The sequence below is a fragment of the Caretta caretta genome, chromosome 10 (assembly GCF_965140235.1).
Source record: "Caretta caretta isolate rCarCar2 chromosome 10, rCarCar1.hap1, whole genome shotgun sequence".
Taxonomy (NCBI): domain Eukaryota; kingdom Metazoa; phylum Chordata; order Testudines; family Cheloniidae; genus Caretta; species Caretta caretta.
In genome coordinates this window covers 71,116,648-71,137,107 of record NC_134215.1, presented here as the reverse complement: position 1 = coordinate 71,137,107, position 20,460 = coordinate 71,116,648, and the positions used below count along the sequence as shown (strand labels likewise).

The 20,460-nt window shown below is 47.6% G+C and overlaps 1 protein-coding gene across 9 annotated transcripts in view; it reads right to left on the bottom strand.

The window, feature by feature from the left end:
• NTRK3 (neurotrophic receptor tyrosine kinase 3) overlaps positions 1-20,460 on the bottom strand; it is a 333,051-nt gene that overhangs the window by 87,425 nt on the left and 225,166 nt on the right. The window contains exon 13 of one of the 9 annotated variants that reach the window (XM_048865823.2): positions 14,920-17,529. The exons of the other annotated variants lie outside the window; for them this stretch is intronic. Within the exon in view, the coding sequence (XP_048721780.1) occupies positions 17,411-17,529 (119 nt within the window). The 3' untranslated portion in view covers positions 14,920-17,410. Of the gene's footprint in view, positions 1-14,919; positions 17,530-20,460 lie in introns of those variants that run through there. 9 annotated transcript variants of the gene reach the window in all.

Genomic DNA, 20,460 nt, shown 5'->3' with positions numbered 1-20,460 from the left:
GTTCATGGATGTGTCGATTGCAACACAGCTCTGCCGAATCCAGCGTTATCTCTGGCCTGCTAGGTGATGGCGTCATGCATCATGAACCTGCGTACTGATGACCATGTGGCGGCCCTGCAGATGTCCTGGATAGGGACGTGTGCTAGGAAGGCCGCCAAGGATGCTTGTGCCCTGCTTGAGTGGGCCTTTAGAATAGGTGGTGGCTTAGTCCATGCCAATTCATAACAGGTCAGGATGCATGATGTGATCCGGTTAGAGATCCTCTGTGAGGACACTGGTAGGCCTTTCATCCTGTCTGCGGTTGCAATAAACAGTTGGGTCAACTTGCGGAAGGTCTTGGTGTGCTCCAGGCTAGGCCGCACCGGACATCCAAAGTATGCAGACGCCTCTCCTCCACAGTTGAGTGTCACTTTGGACAGAGAACCGGGAGAAAGATATCCTGGTTTATGTGGAAGTGGGACACCACCTTGGGCAGGAACGTCAGGTGGGGTCGCATCTGGACTTTGTCCTTGTAGAAAACTGTGTAAGTGGGCTCCGAAGTCAGGGCTTTAATCTCGGAGACTTGCCTCGCTGAGATAATGGCTACAAGGAAAGCTACTTTCCATGACAGATGTCAAAGGGAGCAGGAGGCCAGTGGCTCAAAGGGAGGCCCAGTGAGCCTTGAGAGGATGAGGCTGAAGTCCCATTGTGGAATGGGTCCTGGACAGGTGGGAAGAGCCGCTCTAGTCCTTTCAGAAACCGGATAGATTATGTCATGTGAAAACACCGATTTGCCCTGGACCTGCTGGTGGAAAGCCAATATGGCTGCCAAATGCACCTTGATGGAGGAAAGCGTGAGACCTTGTTGCTTAAGGTGGAGCAGGACTGCACAGATGACAGTGCTGGGGAGATGCCACGCTCCTCCACCCTGCAGGAGAATCGCTTCCACTTTGCCAGGTAAGTCGTTCTGGTGGAGAGCTTTCTGCTTTCCTAGAGGACCTGCTGTACCTGGCTGGAGCAGGCCCTTTCCTCCAGGTTCAGCCACTCGGCAAAACCAACCCGTGAAGTGTAAGGTGGGTAGATTCAGGTGCAGGAGCTGCCCATGGGTCTTGCGAGAGGAGATCCGGACAGCTGGGCAGTGGCCATGGGGGCACCACGGTCAGGTTCATGAGCATGCCGAACCAGTGCTGGTGACGCCACACCGGGGCAATTATGATGACCCTTGCCTTGTCTCTTTTGACTTTTGCCTGGACCCTGCTGACCAGCGGAATTGGCGGGAATGCGTACATCAGATCCCCCTCCCACGACAGAAGGAAGGCATCGGAGAGGGAGTCCCTGCCTAGGCCCTGCAGACAGCAGAAGTGCTGGCACTTCCTGTTCTGTCTGGTGGCAAACAGGTCCACTCGGGGAGCTCCCCACCTTCGGAAGAGTACCTGGACGACCTCCGGGTGGAGGATCTACTGAGGTGATCTGCCAGCGCATTCTGGACGCCGGGGAGGTGTGACGCCTCCAGGTTGATGCCGTGCTGGATGCAAAAGTCCCACAAATGGAGCGCTTCCTGACAGAGGGCCGATGAGCGAGCTCCCCCTTGCCTGTTGATGTAAAACATTGAGGCTGTGTTGTCCTTGAGTATCTGTATGCTTTGACAGCAGAGGTGTGGCAGGAAGACTCTGCAGGATAGGCGGTCTGCCCTGAGCTCCCTGACGTTTATGTGCAATGTCAGCTCCTCTGGAGACCATGTCCCTTGGGTCCGCAACGTGCAGAGAGATGCTTGCCAACTGAGGTCGGAGGCATCCGGTATCAGAGATACCGAGGGTTGGGTACTCTCAAACTGAACTCCTTCCAGGACAGTCCCCGGATTGGACCACCACCGCAGGGAGGTAAATGCCTTAGGTGGAATCGTGATGATCTTGTCCAGATGGTCTCTGGACGGGTATAGACTGTTGACAGCCACTATAGGAGGGGTCGCAGCCTGAGCATCGCATGGTGGATGACACAAGGGCACGCTGCCATGTGGCCCAACAGCCTGAGGCAGACCCAGGCCATGGTGAGGGGATATGTAGAGATGCTGGCAATGAGACTCACCATTGTCTCGAATCTGTCTTGCGGCAGAAACGCTCTAGCACAGTTTGAGTTGAGGACCACTCCGATGAATTCTATCCTTTGTACCAGGACTAATATTGATTTTTCCTCGTTTATCAACAGGTCCAGAGCACGGCACGTGAGCTGCAGCACTAAGACGTCGTGCTGGACCTGAGACCTGGAGCGGCCCTTGATGAGTCAGTCGTCGAGGTACAGGTAAACCTGGATACCTCGCCGCCTGAGATAGGCTGCCACCACCGCCATGCATTTGGTAAACACCCTCGGAGCCGTAGCCAGGCCAAACAGGAGCACCGTGAACTAGTAGTGAGTGGGATCCACTGCAAAGCGTAGGAATTCTCTGGGCCCCTGGAATATCAATACATGGAAGCATGCATCTTTCAAATCGAGGGCGGCAGACCAGCCTCCTGGATCCAGGGAGGGAATGATGGAGGCCAGGGAGAACATGCAGAATTTCAACTTCTTGAGGTATCTGTTAAGGTCTCGCAGGTCCAGAATGTGTCTTAGACCCCCTGCCCTTGGCTTTAGGGATTAGAAAGTACCGGGAATAAGACTCTCTTGCCCATGTATTCCTGAGGGACTTTCTCCACAGCCCCCACTTGCAGAAGGCCCTGAACCTCCTGCACAAGCAGTTGCTCATGAGAGGGGTCCCTGAAGAGGGACGAGGAAGGCAAGTGGGAGGGGGGAGAGAAAGAAACTAGAGGGTATAATCCTGCATCAGGGTGTTGAGGATCCAACGGTCCAAAGTTATAGAGACCCATGCAGGGAGGAAAGGCAAGCACCACTATAAGGATCACTGATGGGCATTGGTTTTTTGAAGCCATCACAGGGTTTGAAGCCTGGGGATCGGGGCATGCCCCGCTCCTAGGCTGAGTCCCGTTCAGGACTAACTAATTAACTACACTAAGGGAAACTACTACCAACTTTTAACTATTTACAGAAAAAAGTTTGTCTCAACAAATTAAGAATGAGAAGGTTTGCCAAAGCAAGAGATGTTCCAGCACCATCACTGGTGGTAGGAAGAAACGGAGGGTGGGGGGAGCTGGCGGTGCCCCTTATACCATGACATACAGGTGCCACTCCACAGAGCACCGGAGATGGTCTCCTACGGATACCCCTGAGGGAAAAACTTCCGGCACCAGTGCATGTGGCAAGCACACAAACCTACAATGGAATGGACATGAGCAAGCACTCGAAGAAGAAGGGGAGATATTTAGGTACAAATTGTCTGAGTAATCAGCAACAGGGTGAGAACAAATTCTGAAACACTCCAAGGGGCATCTCATGCAACTTCAGTAGATTAGCCATTTTTGAAAAAAACCAAACCCAAACTATCCCTAGTGCTGTATTTGCTGGGGTCTCATGGAAAAGAGTATTGCTTAGCGGGAGTTACATTGTTCTGCTTTAGGAGTGATCCGATTTACATGAGATGTTGGACAGTAAATACAGAAACATTTCTCTGGAGCAGCAAGGGTTGATATGAAAGGCTTCCCATGTCTCCTTAATATCCCCACTGTATGTTAAGCCCTGCGATCACGCATACGTGCACACAGTTAATTGGAGTGTTACAGTATTAAAGCATTACACAAACAAACAGGGACAGTTTTCATAAGCTAGAAAATCCTCGAGTACGTTGTAATTAACCAGGCTTGTTAAACCTCTTAATAAGCAATAGATAGTAAGTGCCTATTGCCCCTGCACATGGCTGGTCTTTAGATAGAGGTGCAGAAATTAGGTATTCAAAAGTGAAATGAGTTAGGGGATCTCAGGTTAGTCTGCAAAAGAGTATTTAATATTCATTGTGATAAGGAGTCTGGTCTCAGGAAAGGCCAGAGTTGGGATCAACTCAAGAGCATTCCATAGATCACATTTTCCACACTGTGACTTTATTTCAAAACTGTCTCAGTATACTCATGGCATGCTCCCCCCAGTCCGTACACTTTTGCTTCATCAGGTTTAATGTAGTGTGCTTTTGCCATAGTTGCACTTAGCATCACAGGAAGATCTTGGTGGAAGGAGGAATATTGTTTTCCTTAACAAGCTGGCACCTAGACCTCAGCTAAGGCTGGATGCTGGAATTTTCACTGGCACCCAACTTCCATAGGAGGGAACAGGTCAGAGTAAATCTGCAATTGACAAACAAGGAGTCCAGCAGTCTTCTGAGCATTCCTTAAATTGCTTTCTCCTGTGCTCAAGCCAATCACTGTGGGAGCCTGGAGAAGGAGGGCAAAGTGGCTTTATGAAACACTGAATCCATGTGAGCCAGCTAAATGCAGCTGCAGCTCTTCCATTCCATTTCCAGAGCTCACCTGGATTCTGTTTTAGCCCTTCTTGGTTCTTTTCAGTAACAAACCCAGTTGGGCCTGCTGCCTTGGATTCCAGTCCACACGCAGCATTTAGGAGTTTTTAAAGGTGATCTGCAAAGGAAGTTGAAAATTTGGTCCTATACGCATGCCCCCACCCTGTTTTTTCTTTGTTATGATGGATTCAAGAAGGCCTGAAAGGTTTTTGCCAAACCTTTTGTTATTCTTCTACTTTAGAAATAGCTGGCGTTTCAAGTCTGTTTTTCCCTGGCTGTTGCAGAGCTTGTTGCTGTAAGCCCTCACAACCTAACTGAAATGGAGGGATGTTGAGTCTCAGAACCTATGACATTTATCCCACCTGTTAATCAGGCATTGTTACTAAATAGGTGTTAACAAAATCCAATGCAAAGCAAATGGGTTTTAGCTTTTCCTCTCTTGGCTCTTGTGGTGCATCATTTTACTACCTCTCCAGTCATCACTGAGTCTTCCAGAGCTGACACGATCTGAATTTCTAACGCGGGAGAACAAGGAGAGGCAGAAAAAGCAAACAAACACGTTTTGAAGGAAAACCCCCACCTTCCAGTCTCTCTCTCGACATCATAGAGAAGCAAAACAAAACAGAAATGAAAAGCAACGTCCTTTTTTTCAGGTCACCTTTAAAAGAAACATCCTTTGTTTGTGTGAATTTCAATGCTGGTGAGAAGTGCTGGAGAAAGTTCTGCATATGGAAGACCTCATTTTGTCCACAGGACACGACAAATGCAATACAAACTTCTCCCCCTGCATCCCTGACCTGGGGGAGACCACAACACAGTTTTCATGACCCACTCAGTCACTGGCCTCCGCTGCCTTCCAACAATGTAGTGGTGGGTTTTGTGACGTGGACACCTGCCCACAAAGAACTGGGCTGAGATCCACAACCTCAGTTCATATAGGCCACCAAGCAGCCACGTGATGGCAACAGCTTTCACCCACAACTGACCTGAGCCACATGGGAACTGGCAGCCCAGAAGTGAAAGCCTCCACCTCTCTTTTACCAATCTTGTGAGCCATCCAGTCCCTCAAAGCAAACCCTTTAGTCAAATAATCCTTGCACTGTGGCTCTGACCACACACTCTAATGTTCATAGAATATTAGGGTTGGAAGAGACCTCAGGAGGTCATCTAGTCCAATCCCCTGCTCAAAGCAGGACCAGCACCAACTAAATCATCCCAACCAAGGCTTTGTCAAGCCAGGCCTTAAAAACCTCTAAGGATGGACATTCAACCACCTCCCTAGGTAACCCATTCCAGTGCTTCACCACCCTCCTAGTGAAATAGTGTTTCCTTATATCCAACCTAGACCTCCCCCACTGTAACTTGAGACCATTGTTCCTTGTTCTGTCATCTGCCACCACTGAGAACAGCCTAGCTCCATCCTTTTCTGTTAACTCTTTTCTGTCCAGATACCACCCTGGTGATAACTGAGTCTGGAGACTCCCGCTTCTCATCCTAACCCCATCCCAAGCCAGTACAGCTGAGCTCTCCACGTCAGCACTGCTGCTGCGCTTGTTCTCTAGGGGATGCTGTTGGGCTCTGTCTAAGGCCAGCTGCCGGTTATCACACCGAGAGAAGCAGCTGATTAGCTGCTGCTTTTTTGATACAATTGAAACGGCCAGCACATCAGAGAGCGTTATCTTTAGAAAGAGAGAGAGCCCAAAAGTAAAGGTTAAGAGGGCAGACAAAAAGTACTACCCGTTCAAGATTTAGTATAATACATAATGGAATGTTCCCTGCCTGAGACCCTCTGCCTTTTCTTCAACTCTGGTGCTTGGTTTCATCTGTTGGGCTATAAATGATTCATGGACTTTTTAAAAAAAGTATCATGGAACTAAGTCAGAATCTGTACTTGGAGGATTGTAAGGCAGTCTGGTGCAGTGCTGAGTGGCTCCTGGGCCCTCTCTTTTCCTCCTAGGACAGGCCGCCCCTTTGTGGAGGAGGGGAGGAAGAAGTCCTCGGGGTTTGACATTTTTTTTCTCTGACATTGCAGGCTATTTGCTGGGCAGAGCTGCCTTCCTGCACCCCAGGCCTCAAAAGCTCATCACTGAGGACTCAAGCTCAGTCTGTTAGCAGCACAGGGAACAAACTAGCTCCTGACATTCTCCCAACCTCAAGAACATCTCCCATCTCCACTGAATCATTACGGCAGCAAGTTACTCCTCCTTAAGGATGCATCACGGCTTCCCCAGTGTCCGATATCGACAGTGTTCCCTCTTTTCCCACGGGACAGCAGTAGTTTCTAAATATCTACCCCGGAACATCACAGACTTCCCCTGCGAGGGAGTTGAGAACTATTACATCCTACATATTATTACAAATGAGGAAACACAGGAGCAGAGACTTACCACTAGGTTACATGGTTATCTACTGGCAGAGCTGAGAAGAAAACCCAGGACTTCCAGTCTAGCCTACTACATCACACTCCTTTCGAAACCCAGCCCCTGATCTAGGAAAATCAACATCACCTCTAAGCCTGGTGATATTTACTGCTTTCTGAGCATGTGCCCATGCATACACTCCCTGCACAATGACTGAAAAACATCTACCTCACTTCTCACTCCAAACATCTGCCGTCCCAGTGAAGGAGATGGACCTTCCAAGACAGATTAGGTGTCTCTGCTCTATTACAGTGAACTGAGCATGGTGAAGCACGGAAATCCTCATGGGGAGAGTCAGTCCTCATTCAAAAGAGAGGAGAAAATCAGCAGACAGAGAACCTATCCCTTACTCTGTTCATCCCAAAGAGGGGTTCAGCCAAGGATGGGTTTGGAAGCTAAGACCCCTCTTCCTTGTGTCACGCATGGATCCTGGAGGGAAGCAGAAAGGCTGAATACTCCCGTAATTCTGCTTGAGAGGGCCGACCCCAAGATCTCTCTTATTCTTCAGCGCTTTCAAGGGAATGAAAGAGCCCAGTGAGGCACATTTCAGTCCATACTCTGGGTACATCTACACTGCACGTAAAGCTGTGTTTGAGCATAACCCACCTTGCGTCTAAACTGCAATTGTGCTAACCCAGGACTTGGATCCAGGGTCCCAGGACCCTGCAGAGCTAGAGCGTCCAAGCTTGAGTTAAGCCAGGATCCAGGATCCAAACCCTATTGCTTTGCAGTGTAGGTGCAGCCCCGCTTAGTCAGTCGCAAGTATCCCACAATTCCATGGGACAACTTCCTTAGTCCTCTCTATCCCAACAGTCTGCAATCCACTCCATTGAAAATGGAAGTGACACCCCTTTTGCAAACAGCAACAGCAGCCCAGGTCAGCATTAACCCATCTTTCTGATCACCCATCTGCAAGAACACTATCAAAGAGCCTCCTGGGTTTGCAATGGAGAGTGAACTGATCAAACCCTTTGCAAAGCGAGCTGCTTCCTAGTAACATGCAGGGCGGGCAGTAAAGTTTTCCCACAGTGCACCACAGTCCTAGGGCTAGAGTGACCATATTTTGGGGGAGGGACAAGGCACTAGGGACACTGGGATAGGATTACTTTGACTTGGGTCTGCATACTGCAGCGTGGACACCACAGCCCTAGGTTCGAGCATGGGTTAAAAAAGTTTTAACATAGCCTTAAAATGCAATGTAGATGCTCAAGCCCAGGGTTCCCTAATACAGGTCAGCTGACTCGAGTCCCACTAACCCTGGGCTTACACTGCAGTGTAGACATACCCACTGTCTCTTGCTGGCTGGGTACTACAGTTTCCCATGCTGTGGGTCTTAGTCCATACTACCTTAGAAAGATGGTGGCTTCTCTCCAGCTTTTGGCCAAGCTGTTGCACATCTCAGGCTGCTGGTGTTCCCTCTGTCTCCTAAAAGTGACCCCCTTTGTTGACAGAAGAAGTTTCCACTTCTCCGAAATCTGCTATCAATTCCAATTTGTGACATGTTTGGGAAACTCATGCCAACAGGGTTCAAGCTTGGGAGATGTCTGGAAGGGGAGTCTTAGAAGATAAACAGGATTAGATGCTTCAGATACTATGGTGATGAGGGTGGTATAAGAATCTGAACAGAATAGAGCTCCCAAGAGTCAATCACAGATGAACAGGGTCAAGATAAACTGACTCTACGCATGGGATGGAATTTTCCTCCAAGATGCATTGGCAGGGACCTTGTTGCCCTCTTCTGAAGCAATAAGTGTGGAGCTTCTGTTGGGTTCACGTAGCGAGGGTATCATGAGAGTGCAAACGTGGCGTGTATATGTGGAATGGGGAATTGCTGGACCTTGGTTGTTTTCATCTTCTCCCATGTTTCTGACCATGTCCTGCCAGAGGAGGCACATGGGGTAGAGCAAGAAGCAGGTTCAGTTACTTTCCCCCATAGGTATCTGGTCCAGTCCTCCTGTTCACATCTTGACTCTCAGCTCAGTCAGGCTGATTCTTGCATTTTAAAGTTCTTTTTCACAGAGGAGGAAGTAGAACACCCCAGGCTAGATGGAAATCACACAGCCAGTACAAGTGTCTTGTGACACATACTCGGCTGGGATCAGACAGAAGAAAAGGAGCATGAAGGTCATTTTTGTTTTTTTCTATTGCCAATGAAAATCAGGGACTGGCAGCACCACCTAGTATTAGACATTGTATTTCTATCCTTCTGCAAAGGCATGTTGGATAGTTTGGGACACCACACGCAACTCTGCCAATGTACCTCAATTCTGACCTGCAGCATTCTCTGCTATTCCGGTCCTGAACTGCTAAATAGCCTTGCCAATGAACCTTAATCCTGATCTACAGCCTCAACCCACTGTTCCACATTTGGGTCCCCACACAGTTCCAATCCCGCAGCACTTTCTGCTACTGCAGTCCTAGACCCTTTCCTGGGCAGAAACTGACAATTTCTTTCGAGGCTGTCTGATGTTGACAGATGCCCATTATACACTGGGATCAGATCCACCAAACTCACTTTCGCTGTCGATTTAAGACAGATTTGAACTCAATGTGTCATAAATAGTAGCCTCCTGGAAAGTGAAAATTCAACACTTACCTATCTCTTTAAAAGAGTTCCTTTCTCAATCACCTGCAATGTCTGCATGCTGTCAGATGTGGTGTCTTTGGGGGATGAGTATCTTTGGAGTTATTCTGGCATTGCTGAGCATACACGCTATGCTTGAACACTTTAAAATGTGCAAACCTCTCTGCCACCAATTGATCGGGAAATGGGAAGCACAAGAAAACTATGCAGTTATGGCTGCATTCTGTGGGGCATTGGATAGCACAGCATCAATCCAGGATTGGCTTTCATCTGCTTATGCGAACGTACAGCTGTTCCAAAGACCCTCAAAATATTGCCAGAAACTTATGGCAGCAAAACCAAAATGCATTCTTGATCCAAAATATCGCTGACTGCACTTACGTACCAGACACAAAGACCACACAGGAAGTTGCAAGCAGAAAAGCCACCTTTAACAGTTTGCCCAGCGTAACAAACTCACCTGTCATGATGTTTGGAACACCGGCACATCATTGGCATGTGGTCACTGTTATTATTCACTAGTGGTATTGCTGTAGTGTCCACACCCAGGCTTCCGTCAGGGATCAGGGCTCGGTACACACAGACCAGCAGCAATACAGCACCATGCATTCAACACATGTCCTGTTAGGATGACAGGCCGGCCCTAAAAGATGCTGCAGGACACTTTATTTCTCACCTAGTCAGCTCAAAGAGTGCGGCCATTCTAATTTATTCATTTGGAAATAACCCCAGTAAAATCAGGGCAGGTGGCACGCAGCCCTAGTTTTACTTCTGTTTCTACGGGACTGACACTGCCTTTAATAGAGCTGGTCAAAAAGGTTAAAAAATAAAAATAAAAAAATCACAGTTGTTATCACTGAAAGCACAGATTTCAGGTGCATTCATAGGCTCCGATTCTTATTACTCATGAGTATATGGACAGCTCACAGACATGCAGAAAAATATTCCTAAACCCCAAAACAGTTAGCACCAATGATTCTCTATCCAAAAATGTGTTACAAAACTTTGTTATCTACCAGTGTCATGGTTATAGGGCTAGCTGCACCCCTGCCCCTTTCAAGTCTCTCTGAATGCAGCCACCTCAGGTGTCAGGTCTCTTGCCCTACCTGTCTCAGGGTAAACTCTGGTGATTCTCCTATAATACCAATTGCCGATCACCCTGGATTTTGGGTACCTACCTTTCTTCCTTTCGGGAACCTTTGACCAGGGATACAATGACCAACAGCTTCTTAAAACAAAGAGGTTTTACTTAGCAGCTACAACAGAGCATTACACGAAAATGAGTTAAAACAACCACCACCATCTTGTAATGGCAACCCAGGGTTAACTTCTTCAGCCATGCTGGCAGGCTCCGGTGTCTGAGTGCGACTCCCAGTCCAGGTCCCTCTGACTCCCCTAGAGAGCGTCTCTGACTGTCTCTATATCAACCACTCATCCCTCCCTTTGTCTTCTTGGGTTCTTTAGCAAGTGTACATGAGTCCTGCTCACTCCCCTTGTTCAGACCAGTTTGTGGGCTGCCCAGAGATCCAGCTAGAGCCATTAAGGCTACTGGCTCTGGTATTGTCTCTTAATGACTCTTAAGTGCAAGCTGTTAGGTGACTATTAGACCTGGCCTCCTTCTGCTTGCTACAGGTGGGTAGGCTCTGCTACCCAGACAGATCCCTAGGGTGAAATATCCATCTCCATATACGGTACAGAAACACCATGCTAGTGACTGACCCAGTACAGTAGTAGTAATTGTTAATAGCACCTTTACATTGGTCATCTTCACTATTTTCCTGTTTAAAAATGTTCAGTCATCCAATCAGAGAGCAGAAACAATACCGTGGACCAGTCACACAACACAACAATGAATATTTGAAGCAAATTGTTCTAGAAAAAAGGCACCATGGGGCAAATCCCTATGAATAACCCCATGTTCTCAGAAACCAGAATCAGGTCGCATATGAGTCACTAATCCCAAAATGAATCATTTAACCAGCTCTCACAATGAATTCCCTTGCTTTGTTCAGAACAACCAGGATTCGCACCTGCTGATTAGTCAGCAGTTACAGTTACTAGTTCAAAACGGATATCAAAGTTCAAAAATAATTGTCTTTGTACTTGACATTTTGCTTTAGTGCTGGAAAGATCATCATATTTACTTGTCAAGGAAATACTCTGCCATATATTTACCAGGGTGGGAGAACAGTTTTTTCAAAGTAAGAACTGAAATAAGTCTTAACCCAAAAATCAAATCAAGCCCTGGAAAAACTCAGTTAACAGGGTGTTTTAGATTTCTGCTCTGCCGTTAGTCTTCCTGGCTTACAGTTGAGTCCTGGTCCCCGTGAAGTCAATAGCAAAGCACCCAGTGATTCGAACAAAAGCAGGAGGAGATCACTCACTGGATGGAAGCAAACATACCGAACTCCTATGAGTAAAGACCACTCTTGTGGTATATCCAAGTTGGTGAAATCCAGAACTAAACAGTTAATCAGGAGATAAATCTCCCATTCTGAGATTCCAGCAACACTAGAGAAGCTCGGCAACTGAACCTCTGAAAGGTCTTTATCTTGGCCTTCCTGCCACTTGTTTCTTTCCTGGCATTGAATGGTGAACAGTTCCTGTGTAAGGAAAGTGCTAAGGAGGGTAACCTAAATTTCTGACAGGTTTCAGAGTTGCAGCCGTGTTAGTCTGTATCCGCAAAAAGAACAGGAGTACTTGTGGCACCTTAGAGACTAACAAATTTATTTGAGCATAAGTTTTCGTGGGCTAAAACCCACTTCATCGGATGCATGCAGTGGAAAATACAGCAGGATATATATATATATTTCTGAGCATCTGACAGAATGAAATGGCCATATATTGGCTCAAATCCATCCTTGGGATAGAGCCACCAAAGCTAATAGAGTTACATCATGGATGGATATGAACCATTTTCTGTACAGCTCAATAAGAACACGGATGGTTGAAAACACAGCTGACTGAGAAGTGGTTACTCTGGGGAATTTAATGTACCACTAACCATTACGGCAACACTAAAGAGATTGTTGTAGCAGGAGTCTATTTACATGCAGAGCAGAAGCTCTAAACAATATGTTGGGAGCTCAGGATGCAGAGACAAGAGGGGATAAAGCCGTGGAACTTGAGAGTTAGCCCAAAGAGCTGGAGGGTAGAGGAAAGGAGAACCTATTTCCCCTTTAAAGTGGCTGCATTCATTTTCCTGTGACTTGTTAAACTTTTCTGTCAATTGATCAGCGCCTGGAGGCATCGGTAAATATTGAGGTAACAAGGACTCCTTGGCTCATTACTTAAGCCACAGCCGGAACGGTTCAAAGCGTTAAACAAAAATGAAGTCGCCCTTCATTGATCTCTTTTGCGCGCTCCTTTCTCAGCTCCTTCAAGCCTGTGTTTAAAGCTTGACTGCTGTATCGAGGGCTCTTTATCCTCTGCTGACGCCAGGGCTTACCTTGTGAGATCTGCAGCTTGCACTGGGTACAAATCGAAATGGAGAGATGATGCTCCACTGAAGTTAGCTGACAGAGGTAAGGGTTCCTTTGCAGCTTGCCCTGTCCCTGCCCAGTGGACAAAGGAGGAGGCTGGGAGCATGGAGAACTTTAGGGGCGGGATGGGGGAAGGAAGCAAGTAATGGGGCTTTCTTGAAAGGAGCTTTATTGGTTTCTCTGGTATGGCGTGCTGATCAGTGCTAATGGCCTCCAAGATCAACAAAACAGTAGTCAGAGTTTCTGAGCTCGCCCTGTGCAGTTTGGGGAAACAGAGCTGGACAGAGTGCAGGCAAGTGCCTGTGAAAGCTTCCTGAGCATGCTCTGCCAGCAGCGCAGTCCTGACCTGCGCCACCCTCTCCTGTTCCACACAGCTCTGCCTATGCACCTCAGTCTTGGCCAGACTCATTTTACATAGAAGCTTACCTGGCCACTAGCTCACATGACTGATGTCTCAGTAACCATGAAGTCCTAACACAAGTCTTAGTGATCCGCCACCAGGTACAAAAACCCCCAAACCCACCAGCAAGCACAATGAGAACCCCCACTGCTTCTTTCAAGCACTAAGACACAACTATGCCTGCTTATCTGGGGTTCACAGTTTCCAAAATATATTGAGGTCATGGGAATTCAGATGCTTGGAGAAATCAGCTTCCATGGACATGCAAGGCGGGTGGACTGAAGACTGACCATAACTGAGCCATAATGCCAGGCTACAGTAATCGATGATCAGGTCCTGGCTGGCAGCATTACTGATCTGTGAACCCCAACCAGGGTACTGGCACACTGGGCAAAGGGAAAGATTGGGGTGAGCTCCCATTGGCTGCATGCTTCCAGCACGCCTGGGGGAAGTTGGGGGTATGGCACCCAGTGCAGCATTGAGTTGGTCAGCCTCTGTTTGAGGTTGTGAATCATGCCCACTCCCCTCAGAGGAGCACATCCCCTCCTCTCTAGATACACTGGCACGGGACCTGGAATGGGAGAGAGCCTGAAGGGCACCCTGGGCTCAACAAGACCTTTTTGCTGTCAAACCCAGCACCCATTCACCAGGCACAGAGATACTGTAATTAGAAGCACAGGCAGAAACCTGCTCATGGCGCCCGTACAATGAGTGTGTTTGAAAGTCAGCTCAGGACATGAGAGAGGCAGACTGATGCCAGACCATGGAACCTTATTTTGCTCACTGGGGGCCAGTGTGAGACCATCAGAACTTCCTCGGGCCTTTTCAGGAGAGTTACAGTGAAACCGCTCCTGCAACATCCCACTGCTGTCAGTTCCAATATCTCCCATCCAGCACCGTTCTGGAGCTCCTCCCCTCCTTTTGCATACGCACACATGGACACGGACAGGTTGGTGTGGTGGCGGTGAGAGCGTTATGAAAATGACAACTCCCACTGACAGCCTCATAGGCAAAGCTGTCACCATCTCTCCCATTTACCAAGCCTGACAGTCCATGGAGAGTCTCAACTCAAGCCCTCGGGCAGCTGAGACATTTGTCTTAGACAAAGATGGGGAAAAGGCTGAGTAAAACAAAGTTACCTTCATCCCCACTCTACACGCCATTCGCAGCTGTCAGCTTAACGGGATAGCTCTTCCGGATGCAGGATCCTTGTTGGGACATCTGCTCTGGCACATGCACGTGTAGAGCTGAGGCAAGCTTCAGAGACCCAGATAAAACGATGAGCTAAGCGCCACCACTCGTTCCTCCATCCTCCAGCAAAGGAGCCCGTCTTTGTAAGCCCTTAAATTGCCTGTTGGCCTGCTGTGTCCCAGAGAGGGAGATCATTGGAGATAAGTGCTGCTGGGTGGCTGGAAATCACTAGCTATTCAGACACGTAGTCAGCAGAGCCGCAGTTCTATGAGAAGACCGGCCTCCCAACCAACATGGGTGACAGAGCCAAGCATCAGAGCTGAGCATTTTTCACACCAGAACAGCAAATTCCCCTCCCAACCAAAAACCTGTACCCAGAACGCATAATTAAGCAGTAAAGTATGGGAGGCGTCAGTTTCACCTTTTCTTTATTTTGTCTTCAAAGAACAGACCTGATGCAGGTGTTTCGTTAGAAAATAAAGTGTTTATTAAGAAACTAGACATTGAACACCCCTATAGTCTCCGTGAAAAAGGGATTGTCCCATTTCCATAGCACAAGATGATAGTTATGGCAAGATAAGAATGCTCAGGGATGGAGGACTCTCACTGACAGGAAATGAGGTAATGATTTACAATAATTAAAAAAAAAATCCTTAGATTTGCTACTTAAAGCCACCAAATGCAAATGACTGCGACCGGCTGTCATTTTCAGCAGTGAGGAACCAGAGACTTTTAGTTGGTGTTTAAATAACTGAGACATCAATCACAGTGGGGAGAACTGTTTTAAATTTTTCCGCACGGTCGGGGGGACAACTTCTGAGCAGAGATGGGCCTGAGCTGCAAAATTCTACAGTCCTCCAACAGGGCGTTTGAAGACAAGGCTCTGAGTCAGGCCCACATATCTCTAAGTCTGACACATACAGTTGAGAGCAGAATCCCCTGAGCAGTGCAAGGGGAGAGGACTACGAGGCTGAGCAGTTCATCCTGAACAAGACATCCCCAAATGGGATGGGCGAATTTCAGAATACGGGGAGTTCAGTTTGGACAAGCACCCAGCTGTTAGCTGCTTTTGTGAAGCGTCTCCTAACTCTCTGAATCTTCAAAATCAAGGTGGAAATAATGAAAGCAACAGGTCATCTCCTCGTACTTTTCCCACCTCTCTTGCTCCAATTTGGGATGGAAATTTCATGGGATATTACCCTTCAGTTCAAGTTTTGGTTGTGGGTCCTTATGTGATCCGCACTGAATTCTCCCAATTCTAATGCAGCTGCCACTTCATGTGTATGCATCAATTTAAAACAAACTGCCACCATTTCTCTTCTATTATACTTCACATTTTTATGCATGAGAACCACTAAAAGAAGCAAGAGAATGGAATGTTCAGTGGAGCATCCCTGTGTGGAGTTCGAGAACATTCCTGCAATCTCCAGGAATGTTCCACACGTGACACTTGTGAAGGGCAGGATGACAATGGAACATCCCGTTCTTACACTTCTGCTCAATGCTGGCTGAGGGGGAACCTTCTCGCTTCCCAATGGCAGCAACCTATTAGGGCTGGTGATGCTAAACATCGTCTCAGGCCATGGAGGGAGGCAAGCAAGTTAACTGACTGGTGAGGGAGCTCACAGTTTGCAACTCCTGCCAGAAAGGGATCTGACCAAACCTGGATCCTCCTCCTTGAAAACCTGCCTCATGTTTATAGGTTTTCAGTGGTGTCTGTGAGCACATCTTCCTTTCCCATACACACTCTCTCCAGAGTATCCAAGGAGAGACCCATCCCAGGCCAGTCCAGATTGTGAGTTGCCGTTAAGGCAGTCGTCTTCTCGTGAGGGTAGGATCAAAGGTTTTATTTTTCCATCTGAGAGGCTGAGGATGGAGTAAGGCAAAAGAAAAAAAAACATACAAATATTGACCAGAGAACAGGATCAATATTTCTGTTTATGCCACCGAAGAAGCAACAGAATGTTTATTTTTCATCCCCTTCAGTTTGTCTGCCTTGAGCTGATCGTTCTGTGTACATGACTGGATTACACTACATCTCTACCTCAGTGAGGAAGGAGGGGAGGGAAAAAGGCCCATCAGTTCACTGACTGCGGAAGGATGTGTCTGATATGCTTTTTCACTTGGCTTACTGCCCTAGTCCTGGCAAGGTCACCAACCCTCCTACACCACTGATGTTCCATCCAGGTGGGAAGTCCAGGAACCTCCTCAGATAAAGCTCATCATTCCAGCAGTAGGGAGAGACCAAAGCACAACAATGATATGGTCAGCGCCAAAGAGCTGTTCTAACACACACAAAAGAGAAAAGCCTCCTAGGACAGTTGTATGTCAAAAATAACCACATTCTCTCCTGTCAGAGAAGTAAGATTTTTATTCCTGCCCATCTTCACTTTCAACATCATTTTCTGTGCAAAAACTGGGAGCAGAGGGCTTCCTTTGTTCTTACCAAGAGTCTTCGCTCTGCATTAGTGTCTTCCAGGATCCCACATCTCCGCTCGCCCTGGGAGACCTCCCATGGTGTTGCTACAAGAAAAGGTGATGGCGACATTCGCTGGGTGTTGTGAAGACACAAGCTTACAAGGAGAACTCCAAGCAAGGAGGACATGACTAACAGTATCAGTTTGGTTGTTTCAAGCAAAAGTGCAATTATTTACTGTGTCATTAGAATGACTCCTTTAAATTGGGCTTCAAATTTTCTTTATTTGCTCTCATTGTGGCTGTGGGGCCTTGCAGGAACATCTAACAAACACAGCGACTATTGGAGGAAAAGAACAACCCTGATATCTGGTGACAGACAACCACATGTTTCGGTTGGCTTTAACGTGTGTACCGACGGGGCTGCAGAGTCCTACTAGGAGAAGGCCTTGATCCGTACAGAGCACGCTCACTGCTTCCCACCGCTCTGAGGACACAGCCTATAAACTTGGCATCAAAACAGGGACCTTTAAGGAGTTTTTAAAAGCCATGACGTCCTTTGCTGAAATAAACACTGACATCCTCAACATAGATGCCTTGGTTAAGAGGTTTGGAATGTCCAGGGAGGCTTATTGGATTCAACATAATTTCTCTGAAACCTAAAAGAAAAACAAAAAACAGAAAAAAGAAAAAAGCAAAATAAAGTAAACGAAAAAACAAAAAAGAGCAAAACTAGAAAAAAAGAGAGAGATACCGACACACATATAATTATTTAAAAAGAATCAAACGAATAACCAGCAAACGGCTGTAGTTAAATTAAAGTCAAACTGCCCTCTCTTTGCCGGGCTTAGCTGGCTATCTCAGTCCATAAGGGAAAGACAGAGGCTTCAGGAGGTACATGATTGTGACAGGGAAGAGTGGTGGTGCGACAGAACAAGGAGGGAGGTGGTGGAATCTCCTTCCTTTGGGGTTTTTAAGGTCAGGCTTGACAAAGCCCTGGCTGGGATGATTTAGTTGGGGATTGGTCCTGCTTTGAGCAGGGGGGTTGGACTAGATGACCTCCTGAGGTCCCTTCCAACTCTGATATTCTATGATTCTAAGTGCTCTGTGAACTATTTTCCCAACAGATTCACATTAGTTAGAGATGGTATAGGCCTATTAGTTCACACCTAGTCCATCTCCTGTGGGGGGAAGCGGGGGGGGGGGGATCTCCCTGCTGCGGTGTCCCCAGTCTAGTTTCGAAAAGCTAAAGCACAAGAGCTCCCGCTACTATTCCTCTGACAACCTTTCACAGCCTCATTGATTTTATTGCCCAGCCTGTCCCCTCAGTCTCAAGGGCTATACTCTGAGGGGATCACTTGTACGTGGATTGCCTCCTTCCCGCCTGGAAGGGTAATCTGTGGGTCTAGGGTCTGCCCTGGTCAGGTCAGAAGGAAGAGAGTGTGGGACAGGGAATGCCTACTTCATCCCTCCTTCAGTCCCAAGGCGTCTACCAGGCAAAACCAGCAGCCTGGGATTGTCATTTCTGTACAGTGCTTCCTCCCTGGGCAGGCTCAGCCTCCGAAGGTCCCTACTACTGTGACTCCAATGGAGCCACCATCACCAGGTTTGGCCTATTCCAGGCGCTAGGGGGAGCTAACCTCATCTGTTCCTGATGGAACAATGTGGGGGAATCTCCATGGGTGAAACCTGGTGATTTCCTGTCCCAGAGCCCTCTCCTGTGAATCTGAACAAGGGTGGGCGGGCACGTTCTGGGTCACTGTTAGGACACTTTTCCAATGGTCATCCTAAACTTTGCTTTGCTTAGTTCTACCCCTCTGATGTCTAGCCCCATGTACCTCCCTCTTTGGTGCTTACACCTGCAAGTACTTGCAAAGAATTCCCGTGTCTGCCCTTCCACTGTCATCTAGCTGAGCCAATTTTTCAATTCTTTCTGTGGACTCCCATTGATAATATTCCTGTAACACGGAGGCAGCCACAATGGAATGAGATGGGCAGGAGCGAGGATGGTCGATGTCGTCGGAGGTAGGTAGTTCCTGAGCTACCGCTGAGTTGCTGTCAATGAAGCTTGGGCAAAGAGGGTGCAAAAGTAGCTTAGAGGCCATCTTTCCTGCTTTCCTAATCCTAGGTCCATCAGGCTGCCAGTCTGGTCGATAATGACCATTAATGCTGCCTCAGGCTCATATATCTATACCAGCTACTCCTGAACTGTTCCAGCAGCTGGGAATCACTGGGATACCTTTGCCCTACCTGAAGGGTACAAGTGCTGCTCTAGCCGCTCTACACAACTCAAGGATTCCCCTGGGCAGGGAATCCTCAAACCAACTGCTGAAGCCAGGTTTGGGGCTGCTACTACCAGAGCAGCCAGTGTGCAGAGGAGAACCTATCCCTTTGATTGCAACATGCAGGGTGACCTCTACTTGATAAGACACGAAAGGGACAGGAACAGATGGTCTGTGCTCACTAAACCCTGAATCCAAGCCAGACAGCAAAAAATCATCTCTTTTAATTGTAAAATGCAGTTCTACCCTGAAAAGCACCTTTATAAAACTGGCCCCTTCTTCCTCATCGGATCCCTGCATGCATGTAGCAGTCAGATCTGCTGGCTTTGCAGACAAAAATAATTTTTAACTATCTGTTATTGCTGTTGGCCTTGCAGAATCGACATGTCTTTGGGACAGTGAGCTAGATTCAATTATCATAACCAAAACTGTTAACCAAGTTCCAGCAGCAGAATCTTCATTCCTGGTGAGAAAGATCCCAGCTTGGCTGACAGTTAGAAACGAATGTGTAAACTGAGCACACTTATTATCAGAGTCATTGGCAGACAATAAACATGGCACCCCGGAATGGCATTTTTACCCAGTCACTTTTCAGAGTATAACTGCACTTTAAATTCACTGGCGGATGGCTGGAGGAGTCAACTTTCAACAAAAGCAAGTGTCTCTGCAGAGTTCTGGTCTCTGCTTTATTTTATTGCAAAACCAGTGTGTGCAGCAGACCCAAAGCCTGCTAGGTACCAAGACCCTCAAGCAAGAGGCACATGAAAAATCAGCCAGGCCAGGAGTTGGAAAGTCCTAGGGCTTCATTCAATTAGCATCCATCAGTGGTAAGATCTGCCAGCACAGCTGGAGGCTTCAAAGGTCTCCATGGACGATAAATAAAAGAGCAAGAATGCTGGGTCTGCATGGGATGGGAGCCAATTTGGGTCTGATAGGTGGCATGTGCCTCTTACTGGGAGACAATGTGGGGTGTGCTGGGGTGGAAGTCCATGTTTCCCAAGGATTAGGGTATTGAGCAGACCTACAAATGATCTGGCAAAAAATGAGATACTGTCCAGTACTCTTTTATGGCGTTTAATTGTTGCCTTTTACTCTCTCTTGTTTGTAAAATCCTCAGAGAAGTTGCAAAACTATATTCCTTTTCTGGCAGATTTTGCTCTTTTTCAACTATTCCTCTCCCACTCTGCAGTCCTCTACCCTGTTCTGTTTCATATGGATCAGAAACTAAGATGGCTTTTGCTAGGTTTTCTTCTTTGTTGTCATATGTTAGATGGATGATGTCCTCAGTGATGTCTAGGGTTGGAATGG